The sequence below is a fragment of the Phocoena phocoena genome, chromosome 1, assembly GCF_963924675.1.
Source record: "Phocoena phocoena chromosome 1, mPhoPho1.1, whole genome shotgun sequence".
Taxonomy (NCBI): domain Eukaryota; kingdom Metazoa; phylum Chordata; class Mammalia; order Artiodactyla; family Phocoenidae; genus Phocoena; species Phocoena phocoena.
This window is the reverse complement of record NC_089219.1, coordinates 11,868,210-11,882,694: the sequence shown is the minus strand read 5'-3', so window position 1 is coordinate 11,882,694 and position 14,485 is coordinate 11,868,210. Positions and strand designations below refer to the sequence as shown.

General features: G+C 46.4%; 2 protein-coding genes across 5 annotated transcripts in view; one reads left to right on the top strand and one right to left on the bottom strand.

The window, feature by feature from the left end:
* Positions 1 to 7,560, bottom strand: part of DNAJC16 (DnaJ heat shock protein family (Hsp40) member C16) — a 36,917-nt gene extending 29,357 nt beyond the window's left edge. Inside the window, exons 1-3 of the mRNA XM_065881680.1 lie at positions 7,277 to 7,560; positions 5,259 to 5,443; positions 620 to 686 (exon numbers count right to left, since the gene is read on the bottom strand). Of these exons, the coding sequence (XP_065737752.1) occupies positions 620 to 686; positions 5,259 to 5,425 (234 nt within the window). The 5' untranslated portion in view covers positions 5,426 to 5,443; positions 7,277 to 7,560. The remainder of the gene's footprint in view (positions 1 to 619; positions 687 to 5,258; positions 5,444 to 7,276) is intronic.
* Positions 7,561 to 9,528: 1,968 nt separating this feature from the next.
* CASP9 (caspase 9) overlaps positions 9,529 to 14,485 on the top strand; it is a 28,641-nt gene continuing 23,684 nt past the window's right edge. Inside the window, exons 1-3 of one of the 4 annotated variants that reach the window (XM_065880010.1) lie at positions 9,529 to 9,710; positions 13,654 to 13,866; positions 13,960 to 14,050. In XM_065880010.1, coding sequence (XP_065736082.1) covers positions 9,579 to 9,710; positions 13,654 to 13,866; positions 13,960 to 14,050 — 436 coding nt within the window. In that variant the 5' untranslated portion in view covers positions 9,529 to 9,578. Of the gene's footprint in view, positions 9,711 to 13,653; positions 14,051 to 14,485 lie in introns of all 4 variants that reach the window. The other 3 variants (XM_065880004.1, XM_065880000.1, XM_065879994.1) reach the window with 3 other exon arrangements.

Sequence of the window (14,485 nt, the reverse complement as noted above, 5' to 3'; positions counted from 1 at the left end):
ACACCAAAAAGTAGCCACAGGATTGAATTCTGTGACTGTATGTTAGCTGACTTTGTCTTACTTAGAAGTAACTTTGACATCTAAAATTCAAGAACCTGTTTTAGGAGGAAGCATCAGTCTATAAGCCAAGCACCGCCTGTGGAAGAACATTACCCTCCACAAATCAGGAAGCCATGGACTTATCTTTCTTGCATATTCCAGACCAACTTACTTAACCTGATAGTTGGAAAACTGTTAAAAACGTTGTGTTTAAATGTATTTGTAACCTTAACTCACTTTAATAAATATAGGCAAATTGTTCTGTGATTCTTTAGTATAAGTTTCTAGTATATGTGCTGCCAAAGTAAGCATGTAATATAAGGAAATAGAGACATATGTTCAGGGTGACTCTAAAATTCCAATTAAAGCCTTTAAAATAGGCCAGTTTTCCTAAGAGCTGAGTGTTCAGGTACTAGTTTCAACATATTGGATGTGGCCAAATATGTTGTCTCTACCATCACCTAGAAATGGGGTCAAGGGCATGGGGAACATGCCCTCTCCGAGAGGACTTTACCAAACTGATCACCTCAGATATATTTTATAAGAGCTAAAAGATACATCACAAAGTTTGCCACGATACCTCGTAAGCTTTGCTAATCTGAATGAACTTGTCTTCTGCTCCAGGATCTTTGTTTTTGTCAGGATGCCTGAAACACAAAGGGGCAGGCAGTGAGGATGGATTTACTGTTCTGTACATGGTCAACTGACATCTTCGTACACACAGAGGCAAAGGGAAGGGCATTCTGTTAGGACAGTTTCTTAAAAATGGGAGGAGCAATGAGTTGCTTCACGTGACTACAGTAAATAAACTGTGAACAGGCAATTTCTTCCCAAAGCGCTTCAGCTGGGCACATGTTCAAAGCGCCCGAGAGTGCTCCACGCTGTCACTGAGGAAGGGTGGGATGTGTATCTGTCTTTACGCTGCTCCCAAACACAGCTGGAGCTCAAGGGTCAAGTCACTTATCCGTAAGAACCAACTTCTTTTCCCGGGATGGCAGCATTTCATCCCAATGTTAGAATGGTATCAATGCAGGTATTTCTTCTGACAACTCAGGTAGACAAAGCAAACAGTTTTTAGGATATTCCATGAATTTGTTTAGTAACAGCCATGTTCCAAACGGTATCTTGCTGCTGATGTTCTAATTAGAACATTTTAGTTTTCACTATTCCCCTGGTTATCCCACCTGCCTGCCTGCCTACTTACAAATGGATAATAATTACAAGGCCACATGTTTTAAAATGTGAGAAAAATCTAGTTTATACAAAGTGATTTCAACTAATACTGGAACTAATATTTGCTATTATACACAGTTGGCAATTGACTGTATCCATCTTGCTGCCATATATTATTCTGTAATCTTCTTGTATTGGTACCAGTTTCAGCTTTGGGGATTCTAAAGTTTTGGAAAGCAGGGGCTGGGTTTTACTTCCTTAGAACCGCTTAAGATCTAAATCAGTGTTTTATACCAACTGATTTTTCAATGTTCATTTTATTAAGAGATTCTATTACAGAGCTTATTTTTTTGTAATCACTCCTGCTAACTTCTAGTACATTTCCTCTAGCAAAGGTTCTGGAAAGAAACAATCCACTGGGAAGCAAATGACTACTAAAAACAGCACCAAGTACATCGGAATAAAAAAAATGTACAACTTGACCAACTTATTCTAGCAGGAACATGTTTGAATGAATTATACCAATATTCTGACTTCTCTAAAAATAAAAAACCTTCAAATTATTGGCTGTTGAATTTAGACATCATTCCTTCCTTAAATATTTAATCCTGTTACGAATATTAGTAGGGAAAAAATCTCAGCTAGATGTCAATGAAAATAATGACTTAAGGAAACAAGATGGTGGTTCCAAAGTATGTTTCTGGATGACTGGAAAAAAAAAGTGCTTTCAATGTTCAAACTTAGGCCAAAGGTTGAGAAGATAAAAATTATGCAATCGCACAAATGAAGATTTAACATACAGAACTCTGTAGGGGAAGAAGGGAAGGGTAGGAAGGAGCTTTTAAGGAGACTGAACCAAAGACAGACTATTGAGACCTGGGTTAAAACCACAGATCCTGAAACAGAGGAAACCAAGGCCCAAGAACAAGGAGGATACCATAAGACGGTTTTAGCTTATAAGGAATATTTTCCTTATTATAGGAAGATACCACAAAGTTGAAAACATTTAGAAAAGGATAAATTCAGCTCTAGGAAAGTACCATCTAATGCTATTTTCAGTGTACATGAAACATTTCACAGACTACAATATTATACACACCCTTTAAATTTCAAAGTGAAGAAAATACCGTACTTGGTATCTACTGGCTGTCTAACGCTACCTTTAAGGGAAAAAAAACGAAGGTAGAAAAAGTAATATAGGAAAGTATCAGACAAATCAATTACTGTTGAGGTGAATGACTACATTATACCCATTTGCTTCAAATCAAATTTTATGATGCCTTTTTCTTGGGGTGGGAGGAGTTATTCTGCCAGTGTAGATGACAAAAGGAAAGTACCGATAATAAAACTTAATTATTGGGAGAGAAACAGTTTTTCTGAGATAAAAAGTAATTTAATATGGTTTCTGGACTACCTGCCCTTTGTTGCAAAACCTCTATATATCCTAGCTCCCCCCATCGCCTCCTCGGAGCGGTTCTCTCAGGATTACTTGAGATGCTGCCTCTCGGGCTTGAAGTCCTAAAAATTCTTGCCAAATAAAACTCTCAAAAAAAAAAAACAACCCACCAGAGGTTTCACCAAGCAAAGGGAAAGCTCTTGAGCAATGTAAGGAATACTATTAAGTGGTGAAACAGCAGAGGAAGGTTACAAATCCAATTCAACAATGAACCATTCCCAACTGTGACAGCTCATTCTGAAAAGTCAAACTGGGAAACTGCTATTTTCAGTGTACAGCTGACCCTTAAACAACATGGGGCTCAACGGAACTGCACAGTTCAAACCCATGCTGTTCAAGGGCCAACTGTATATGAAACCATTATGAAATGAAACAAAGTGTTCCATTGATAAAATGCTGCCACAGCCAAAACAGCAGAAAATAATAGTACAGCGAAAATACAAAGGTGAAGTAAAATTTTAGATTTTCATTGGATCAAATTTTAGACTTTCTATGGTGACATATTATGCCTAGAGAGACTCTAATTAAGGAGAAGCATATGATTTACTTAATTAATATCATAACACCTTTTTTTAGCTCTGGAAGATAGAAAAGTCAAAGCTGTACATTTTAATAGATCCCACATAACCAAGCTATCATTTCTGCTTTCAAATTGTGTCAAAGGCCACATCCTGTCCAAAAGAATATTGCTACCTTGTGAATTAATTCAAAGGCCACACTGTGTCTAAAAGAATGTTGTTACCTTATGAATTGCAGATTTATGTATTTTGCTTTAAATACAAAGAGGCAAGAGTCTGAAATGATGTAGAAAAAAAAGCAACTTTGCTGTAGAGTCCCTGGAAAGAGGCCACGCATAATCAGAGATTGTGTTTTTAGTATCCAATTTGGGGTTCCTCATGATATGAATATATGGTCTAAGATAGTTACATATTCAAAACATTCAAAAGTATATTTTAAACTATCTTTCACCTTTACTGCAACCAACTGAATACCCAGACGCATCTCTCACTGAAGAAAAATGGTGTCAGGCAGAGTCATGCACAGCCCGCAGTGTCATCTGCACGTGGCAGCTTTGCTCCTGCATAACTTCCTACCCACCCAGACACTAACCCACTCACTCTCGCTTCTGCCCAGATGGGTAAGTGATTAAAAAAGAAAAGAGCAGGGCTTCCCTGGTGGCTCAGTGGTTGAGAGTCCGCCTGCCGATGCAGGGGACACGGGTTCGTGCCCTGGTCTGGGAAGATCTCACATGCCGCGGAGCGGCTGGGCCCGTGAGCCATGGCCGCTGAGCCTGTGCTCCGCAACGGGAGAGGCCACGACAGTGAGAGGTCCGCGTACCGTAAAAAAAAAAAAAAAAAAAAAAAGAAAACAGCAATAAACTACCGGCTGGTGCAGAAGGTCAACCTATGGAACCCACAGGTAATACAGACTTACCAACCATGAGCCTAGTTCCTCCCCGGAAAAACAGGGACAGCAATATCCTCCCTCAAAGGGTAATTATAAGGTTTAAATGAGATAAACAGCATAGAACCTGGAGCCTAGCATGCAGCAGGTACTTGATGATGGCTCCCATCCCAGACTTCCTCTCCTTACTTCTGCCAGCTTTAGCCGCCTGTGTCCTCACCATCCCTTCCTCCTCCTGCTGCTCCCCTCCAGCTATATAACCTAGCGCTTCTACTGTGTCATGTCCAAGGCATTGGTGGAAGAAACCGATGTTTGTCCAAAATAAGGTTTAAATTTATTGCTATCCTGCTAAATCACAAACATTTGCTTATTCCCCAATGTCTACAGGTAAAATTAAGATTTTTCTATGTGATAATTTTTTAAAGTAATGTACTCAGTTCCTGAATATTCTTACTAAATTGAGGGCAAAAAGCTCTTACTATAAAATTTTTTTGAAAGCTTAAAAATTAATAACCTAGACAATAGGACTGGATAGTGTTCTGTTTAGCAATGGCACTCATAAAGAGTTACTTTATGGGGCTTCCCTGGTGGCACAGTGGTTGAGAGTCCGCCTGCCGACGCAGGGGACACGGGTTCGTGCGCCGGTCCGGGAAGATCCCACATGCCGCAGAGCGGCTGGGCCCGTGAGCCATGGCCGCTGAGCCTGCGCGTGCGGAGCCTGTGCTCCGCAACGGGAGAGGCCACAACAGTGAGAGGCCCGTGTACCGGAAAAAAAACAAAAACAAAAACAAAGAGTTACTTTATGAATCACGGGAAGGGCAGCTTATCCACTCTTGACTATATATATTTTATATATATAATTTATAATATGTTAAAAATATATTTATTAAAGTTTCCTCCTACTTACTTTAACATTAAATAAGTGAACAGTATCAAGGCAATTCTTTAAGCCAAAGAATTCCTAACAGGGGGTTTCATAGTAACAGAGGCTTTGGATCTCATCACTAAAAATTCTAGAATCACACGAATACAAGTCCTTCCACATAAAATACGTTAGACAAATATATATTATATATTTAATGAACACAGAAACAGAGACAAATAAAAGCTGACCATAATTTAGGCTTCATTCTCCTGCTAAAACTGCTTAGCTTATTTTAAACTGCTATTTCTTTGTTTCACCTACCATTCCCGGGCGAGCTTCTTATAAGCCTTTTTAATATCAGCCTGACTGGCTGTTCGGCTGACCCCTAGGACTCTGTATGGGTCAAAATCCAACGCAGACAGAATTTGCAGGATCAGAACCAGAACTATCAAGAACTGCCAGGAAATGCTCAACTTTTTCACTTCCATTTCTCTTCCTTTCCAGAGCTGAAATGATTGAAGAGGCAGTAAGTTTTACTGGTAGAAATCTGGAGAGTCTTGCTTTCTAGGTAAAGGTATAAGATATACAGATGAAAAACAAAACAAAAGATATTTTGCAGGAAAAGTGCCAAGCTGTTTGACCACATCTTCTTAAATGAACAATCTTGCTACTGTTTTTGAATATCACAAATAAGAACTATTATAGATGAAGAGATGAGCAATAAGAATAGCAACTCTCCAAAATCCTTGTATCAGAAAAGCTTCAGGAATGACTGAAAACGAATGAGAAGAAGAAATAATAAGCAAACGTGGGAAAACATACACAGGGAAATCAAGGCAACTACATCTCAAATACACTATTTCACTTATTCTGACAATAATAGTTTAAACTTAAAATATGTGGTTAGAGAATACCTCACTGAGCACATGCTAAACAAATTCATGAAATCTTAAGATTTACCATGTGCAAAACTACAAAATGAGATAGTTGTGATGCTCTTGGGAGTTAAATAAGTATAAGAATGAAAGTGAAATACTCTAAAAAAAACTGCAGTTACAACTTTGTGTGCCCCAATTCTATTCTTTCTCACCATGCCCATTCAAACAAGAAAATAAGAAGCTGTTCTTTAATCACTAGCAATACTGTCATTACAAATGGAGACCTCAGATGAAAAAAAGTGGTGAGAAACATTTTAGTTTGCCACGTGAAGGGGGATTAATGGCAAAGATCGTAGACCAGGCATGATCTTCAAATGTTAAAGCTCCAGCTCTGGTGAGTGTAGTGACTGAATTCACTGTGGATTTTGGAAATAATCCCGGCTGGTAAATGAACAAGGTAGTGCTGTACTGCAGGGACATTTACACTCCAGGAGTATGATCTTTGTGATATCACACAATGATTTTTCAAGGGCCATATCTTGGTTTCTCACAAATCACTAAAATTTTAAGGATCAAGTATCTAATATGGCATCTTACTTAAGGGAGACAAAGCTGTAACAGTGTGGATTTTGACAAGTGGGAGTCTAAATTCTCAAGAAATTGACTAATCTGATGGCCACTGTTTAGGACTGCAAGCATGCTGAATAAAATCCTAAAACAAACCAGTTTCTTTTCTGTAAAGGCAATCTATAACCTATTCTCTCACAAAACACATACAGCACGCTAAAAACTGAGAAGGTGATGTAGCTACTAATTAAGCACATGGACTCTGGAATGTGTCTAACATTGGGGTCTGTCCTCTACCACTTTATGACCTTGGCCAAATTACTTAAAACTTGCTAAGCCTCATGTCCTCCTTCATAAAATGGGGGTAAATAATACCACCTTGAAAGGATCAAAATGGGAGTTAAACGTATGTAAAGGATTTACTGTGCACGGGGTCAGCAGCCAATAAGCGGTATTTACTGCCATTATTTTTTCTACCATGCAGTGCAACCAGTGCCTTATTCAACTGTGTCAGTCGCCTCCACTTAGAGGGCCCAAGTGCCGGGGGGCTGTGTTCTTTTGCTGACAGCTCGACGGTGCCGGCCTCAAGGCAGAAAACAACTTGCCCAACAGGTAGGCTAACGCCCTCGGGCAGTATACCCCGGACCAGGCAGCCGGTCCCAGAGACATGATTAGCTCTGAGCCCCGCCTCGAGCTCCCGCCGAAGGTCGCAACCCTCCAGGAGACAGCCGCATCCCTCGCCGTCCCCAAGAACCCTGGGCCAGGCCCTATCGGCTCCGGGTTCCCCCCGGGCCCAGCGGGGACCGGGAACGAGGAGGAACTGACGGGAGATCCCTGAGCCCGCCCGGCCCCGCCGCGTCTGCGGCTCCGCGCGTCACGCCGGGAAGTAGTTACCTGGAAAGGGCACCGTCCTAACCGGCTGCAACGTCCGTGTTCCAGTTACTTCCCGGGGCCGAGAGCCTCCGGTCCACCAGCGCTCGCCGGGGCCTGGGGAGGGGAAAGAGGAGGGACAAGCCGGAGGGCAGTCACGTGATACTTAAAGGCCCGGCGCACCAAAGGCGCGGACTGAACCGTTCTAGGGCTTCAACTTTGAAAATCTGTTTTGACCCTTGCCACCCGCCGTCTGCGCGTGGTCCTGGCGCGGTTGTCATAGGAACGAGGCTCGCGCTCCGGCTGGATCCAAAAGGATGGTGGCGACCAAAGAGGCTAAAACGTCCCTCCTAGCGAGGCGAAGTCGCGCTGCATGATGGGATGCCAAAACACCTCCCCTATCCAGGGAGGAGTTTCCACTTCTACCAGGAGATGGCCCTTGTCTAACAACAGTTGCTGGGGTGGGGAAGCAGTCGCTGGTCCCTATATTCTCTTTAACCCTATTCATAGAATCCTAGAGCGTCAGAGTTGGAAGGGACCTTAGGGATCGTTTCTAGTCCAACTCCACCGTATCCTGATGGGGGAGATTGAGACCCAGAGACGGGCAGGGACTTGCCCAAGGCTTAGAATCCAGGACTCCTAATCCTATATACCCAAAAGCGATCTCCACTCTAGAATGTACCAGGTCCTGTCCTAAGCACGGGAAAGAGATATGTGTATGGTGATGCTGGTGGGGGCGGTGGAGGAGAGGCACAAGTGAGTGAGGTAAACTTTCATTGAGCCAATGACATAGGTTCCTTGGGGATGTAAAGAAAGAGATTTCATGTCCTCCTGCCCTGCTTATTTAGTCTTTATCTCCTTTGCATTTATCACTATCTAACATACTGTATCTTTTATTTATTTATATTGTTTATAATCTGTCTCCTCCCACTGGAATGTAAGCACCTAAAAGCAGGGCTTTTTGGACTTCCCTGGTGGCTCAGTGGTTAAGAATCCACCTGCCAATGCAGGGGACACAGGTTTGATCCCTGGTGTGGGAAGATCCCACACGACGCGGAAGAACTAAGTCCATGCGCCACAACTACTGAGCCTGCGCGCTACAACTGCTGAAGCCCATGAGCCCTAGAGCCCTCACGCCTAGAGCCTGTGCTCCGCAACAAGAGGATCCACCGAAATGAGAAGCCTGCGCACTGCAGCAAAGAGTAGCCCCTGCTTGCTGCAACTAGAGAAAGCCCGCGCGCAGCAATGAAGACCTGACACAGCCCAAAATAAATAAATAAAAGCAGGCCTTTTAAAGTCTGTTTTGTTCGTCTCTATATTCTTGGTGCCTCTACAGACCTTGGCACAGATAGGATCTCGACAAATATTGGGAATAAATGGATGAATGGGGCTGAGGTTTCACTGCTCAAGAGAAGACATTCTAAAGTGGATTCCCGGTTGTGTGTGGACCTTGAGTTGGGCTCGGGTTTAAATCCTACTCGCCTCTGCCACTTACTACCTCTGTGATCTTGAACAGTGACTTCACTTCCTACAGCCCCAGCGTCCACATCTGGGAAATGGAGGAAAAGACTATCACCCTGGTAGGATTGTAGTCAGGGAGAAATGAGGTAATACAATGTAAAGTGGCTAGCACAATGTTTTTTTTAATTGAAATATAGTTGACATAGGAGCAATTTTTGAAATGAGGAAATGAGCCGTACAAACTGATCAGAGGACATGATTTCTGCCGGTTTTTTTCTTTGTGGGAGGTGCTAGGGTGGGAGGGAGGGAAGAGGGGAATGGGAGACCTATAAGGTGGACTTGGTTGCATGAGACAAGTTTGGCAAAGTAAACCAGGATATCTGGGCACGGGGCGGAGACTTATGGTTTCATTGGGGGCAGGGCAGGGGGCCAGAGGGGAATCATGCCCAGGAGAGGGTCGAATGGGGCGGGACAGACCATCGCTCCAGGCATGACAGTCTCTTACTAGAAGAGTAACCCACTCCGAGTCTGCGAAAGCGAAGGGGTAATGAATTCCCGCAGGGGCCCTTGACGGAGCTGCGCGGGTGTGCCCTGGGGGCGGGTCGCACCCTGCGGGCGTGGCAGGGCGCGGGGCCGGAGCCGATGGGCTAGAGGTAGTGAGGTGGCGGGGCCGGGGGGCGGTGCAGTAACGCTGGGGTGGGTTTCGAGGGCGGTGCCTGGGGGCGGGACCCAGGGGCGTGGGGAGATGGGGGCGGGGCGGAACGCGGTGGCAGGTCCCGGGGCAGGTCCTGAGGAGAGGGCGGGGCTCGGCGGCCGAAACCCGGAAGCGGTCAGAGGCGGTCGGGACCTCTGCCGTCTGCCCGACATGAACGAGGCCGACCGGCGGCTCCTGCGGCAGTCCCGGGTGCGGCTGGTCGGCGAGCTGCAGGTGGCCGCGCTCTGGGACGCTCTGTTGAATCGCGAGCTCTTCACCCCCGACATGATCGAGGACATCCAGGTGCGGCCCACCTCCACCCCCCAGCCGGCGCCCCCATCTTCCCGCGCCGCGCACACTTCAGGTCACAGATGGGGACAGCGAGGCCGCGCGGAGAGGGTTGCTGAAGCCACACCGTGACTTAATGGCCGAACTCCCGCCCTCTCCTCTCGCGTCTGTGCCACGCAGTACCCGCTCCCTTTGGGGAACCATTGTCAGGGAACCCCGTTTTCCCGCAGGGCGTCGAGCCCACTAAATTGCCCAGAGGAACCAAACAACCCCAAACGCCTTTTCGAGGGTTTGCTAAAGCGATTCCATCAGAGTACACCGTTAGCTGCTGCAGCGGTGTACTGTTTTTTCCTCTTCTAACGTGGAGGTTCAGGAAACCCATTTGGGCGGTCAGACTGCCTGACGCTGTATCCTCTTCGATCTGCAGTGTCCTGGGCTGTGAAGTGGGGACAACAGCAGTATTGTCCTGAGGGCTAAAAGAGATAACGGGTGTGAAACAGTAAAGTTTCAGGCACAGAGTGAGGGCACATCATATGGTAGCTGGCTGTGCCCTGTCCTCCTTGGCCAGCCCCTCGTGAGTTACGATTATGTTTTGTAAGGGGTTTGGAGATGAGGGGCCTACTGCAGGTAATGAAGAGAATAATAAAGTCAAACATTTGAGGTTCTCTTTAAAAGCACTGTCATGTCTTTGGCTTATTTGACTCTCCCCACAGGCCTGTGAGGTCAGGAGGGAACAGGAGGTTTTTGTATTGTTTTGTTTTGTTTTTTGCGGTACGCGGGCCTCTCACTGTTGTGGCCTCTCCCGTTGCGGAGCACAGGCTCCGGACGCGCAGGCTCAGCGGCCATGGCTCACGGGCCCAGCCGCTCCGCGGCATGTGGGATCTTCCCGGACCGGGGCACGAACCCGTGTCCCCTGCATGGGCAGGCGGACTCTCAACCGCTGCGCCACCAGGGAAGCCCACAGGAGGTATTTTTTTACCACAAGATACAGTGGGAATGTGTGGCTTCCTAGAGGCCCTTGCACAGTGCCCTGTGGGCTGCTTGCAGGCCAGTTTCTGCATCATCCAGGAACTTGGCCTGATCCAGTGAGGAAGTCTTTAATAGGATAAATATCATATGGAAAATTGCCAATGAATAATAATATTACAAGAAGTCTTATGAGCATCTGCTGTGTACTGAGGAGTGGAAGTGATTTGAGGTCATACCCTTGCCATCAGGTACATTCACAGGAGTCATAAACTCGAATGTCATTGGAGGTCCAATGGGTGGGCACTAGAGCAGGCAGCCTCTGCCCTGCCCCACAGCTCCAGATGAGTATGGTTATACCAGAATGTTGGCCCAGTGTTGCCAGGTCAGGGTTTTTTTTTTTTTTGGCTGCGCTGTGTGGCTTGTGGAGTCTTAGTTCCCTGATCAGGGATCAAACCCAGGCCCTTGGCAGTGAAAGCGCAGAGTCTTAACCACTGGACCACCAGGGAATTCCCGAGAAGCTGGAAATCTTGATTTCGATGTCGAGTTCCCTGATTTTAAATGTTAGCAAAAATAGCACAGGGAGCTCTTCTCAATATTCTGTAATAACCTAAAGGGGAAAAGAATTTGAAAAAGAATAGATACTTGTATGTGTATAGCAGAATCACCTTGCTGTACACCTGAAACTAACACAATATTGTTAAGCAACTATACTCCAATATTAAAAAAATGTTAGCAACAAATTTGGAATTTTTAAAGAATGTCTTATGAACAATGGGCCACCATTTTGCCACCCCTAGTATGGCGGAACCACATGGATCTGGGCTGTCATCTGGCTTTGTTACATGTTAGCAAGTTGCAGCACCTTTCTTAGACTCAGTTTCTCTCATCCATAAGGTGGGGATAATTGTAATTTAACCCCTTAAGTTTGTTGAGGAGGACTAAATGAAGTGATGAATTTAACACAGTGTCTGTGAGTGTTCAGTAAATGTTGAGAGAAACCAAAACACCACGATTTACTTGCAGAGAAGTAAGCATGCAGCTAATTTTGCTAATGAGAATTACCTTCTCAATGATAGTATAGGTCTGTGCTATTCAATATAGGAGCCATTAACCACATGTGGCTATTTCAATGTAAATATGAAGTAATTAAAACTGAACAAAAAATGCAGCTCCTCAGTCATATGACCCAAGTTCTCAGTAGCCACGTGTGGCTGATGGCTGCCATATTGGACAGCACAGATAACATTTCCATTATCCTGGAAAGTTCTCTTGGACCACGGTGCTGTAGGATATTTGAGGACAAGGTGATGTCTTATCCCTGTGGAACTTGCCCAGAGCTGGGCCTCAAAGGACAACCAGCAGATAACCTGATCCCCGTCTCGTTGTCTGGTACCACCATCCTGACACCTGTCAACCTGGACCATTCCTGCAACTTCACAGTCCACCCGATCAATGCCCAAGTCTTGTCAATTTCCACTCCTTATTTCTCTGGTATGTCCTCTCGCTTTTCTCCATTCCAGCTGCAAAGTCTCTGCCACCACCTGACTTGGCTATGGCCCACTCCCTGCCATTGTCCACCCTACCCCCAGGATGATTTTTAAATTTTTATTATTTATTTATTTTTAATTAAAAAATAAATTTATTTATTTATTTTTGTCTGTGACAGGTCTTTGTTGCTGTGCACGGGCTTTCTCTAGTTGCGGCGAGTGGGGGCTACTCTTCATTGCAGTGCACGGGTTTCTCATTGTGGTGGCTTCTCTCGTTGCGGAGCACGGGCTCTATGCATGCGGGCTTCAGTAGTTGTGGCACGCGGGCTCAGTAGTTGTTGCTCGTGGGCTCTAGAGCGCAGGCTCAGTAGTTGTGGCACTTGGGCTTAGTTGCTCCGCGGCATGTGGGATCTTCCCGGACCAGGGATTGAACCCGTGTCCCCTGCATGGGCAGGTGGATTCCTAACCACTGTGCCACCAGGGAAGTCCCAGGATGATTTTTTAAAAGGCATCTGACTCTGTCACTCCCTTCTTTTTATTTGTTTATTTATTTGGCTGTGCCGGGTCTTAGTTTCATCACTCGGGATCTTCGTTGCAGCTTGCGGGAACTTTTTTTTTTTTGCGGTACGCAGGCCTCTCACTGTTGCGGCCTCTCCCGTAGCGGAGCACAGGCTCCGGACGCGCAGGCTCAGCGGCCATGGCTCACGAATCCAGCCGCTCCGCGGCATGTGGGATCTTCCCAGACCGGGACATAAACCTGCGTCCCTTGCATCGGCAGGCGGACTCTCAACCACTGCGCCACCAGGGAAGCCCATTGCGGGAACTTTTAATTGCGGCATGCGAACTCCTAGTTGCGGCATGCGGGATCTAGTTCCCTGACCAGAGATCGAACCTGGGCGCCCTTCACTGGGAGCGCAGAGCCTTAGCCACTGGCCTACCAGGGAAGTCCCCGTTACTCCCTTCTTAAAACTCTTCAGTGGCTTCCACAGCTTTCTTGACTCAACAGTGCAAAGGTCTCCTCTCTCACTTTGTCTCCCCCCTTATGTCTCTCATTTCTCTGAATTCACTACTCACTTCCTAATGTTCCCTGGGGTCTCAGCTAAGATAGTCCCTCCTGGAGGCTTCCCTGACGCCCCAAGGCTGAGTTGAGTGCCCCTGTACCCTTCCAGCCCCATGTGCTTTCCCTTCTGTCACTTCTCTCTTTGCTGTGTCGTTGATGTGTCTGTTCACATCCCCCGCTAGATGTTTGGTCCCTGAAGACTGTGACGCTTTGCTGCTGCATTTTCAGCACTTGGCACGGTGCTGGGCACACCGCAGACACCTCCAACATACTGATCGAAGAGATAAAGACTGGCAGGTGGCACACGCTCAGTGCACCTACAGGCTCAATGTTTGCGGAGGTGCCTGATTGTTTAGACTTAGGTAGATGGGGAATGGGGGGACAGGGTGAGATTCACAGGAAGGCACGTGGGTAATAGTGCCATGTCTTTCTTTCCAAACAGCGGGCAGGCTCTGGGTCTCGGCGAGATCAGGCCAGGCAGCTGATCACAGATCTAGAGACCCGAGGGAGTCAGGCCCTTCCTTTGTTCATCTCCTGCTTAGAGGACACAGGCCAGGAGACTCTGGCTTCGTTACTGAGAACCAGCAGACAAGCAGCAAAGCAGGATCCAGAGGCCATCAGACCCCTGAACCTCAAGCCTGTGGAGCTCGGACCAGTGAGCCTCAAACCAAAGGAGCTGAGAGGAGCGGAGCAGGATCCATCGAGGCCGAGCCAAGGAAAACTCGCTCCAGTGGTGCTGGGGCCTGAGGAGCTCTGGCCAGCCAAGCTCAGGCCCGAGGTTCTCAGACCAGAGGCACCCAGGCCAGTGGACATTGGTTCTGGAGGATTCAGTGAAATCTGTGAGTACCAAGAGTGGGTGGTGGGTGGGTGTACTGAGCGGTCATTGAGGAGTGACCAGTGGTACAGCTGGGTAGGGTGAGGTTTAATTTAATTTTGGTGTTGTCTTTCTGAGTACTCGTAGGGGATGGGTGGACTGTTCCGGTAGGTCTTCAGGAGAGCCCCTGCTCTGAAAAGCATGTGTTGAAGTCTGTTTTGGATGTTGGAGGTTTTGATCAGTATTTCCAGATCAAGCTATTGTTTAGGATTTTGCCTTTGGTTCCAGGTGGGTGGTGTGGACTAGCCCAGGCCTGGGGGCAGGAGGGAGGCAGCTGCCTGTTAAGTGTCTGCCCCAAGCAGGCACCGTACATACCCTTACCTCCTTCCCTCACAACAGCCCTGCAAGGCACGGGAAACTGAGGCTCAGGGAAGTTAAATCATCACCCAAGTTCACAAAG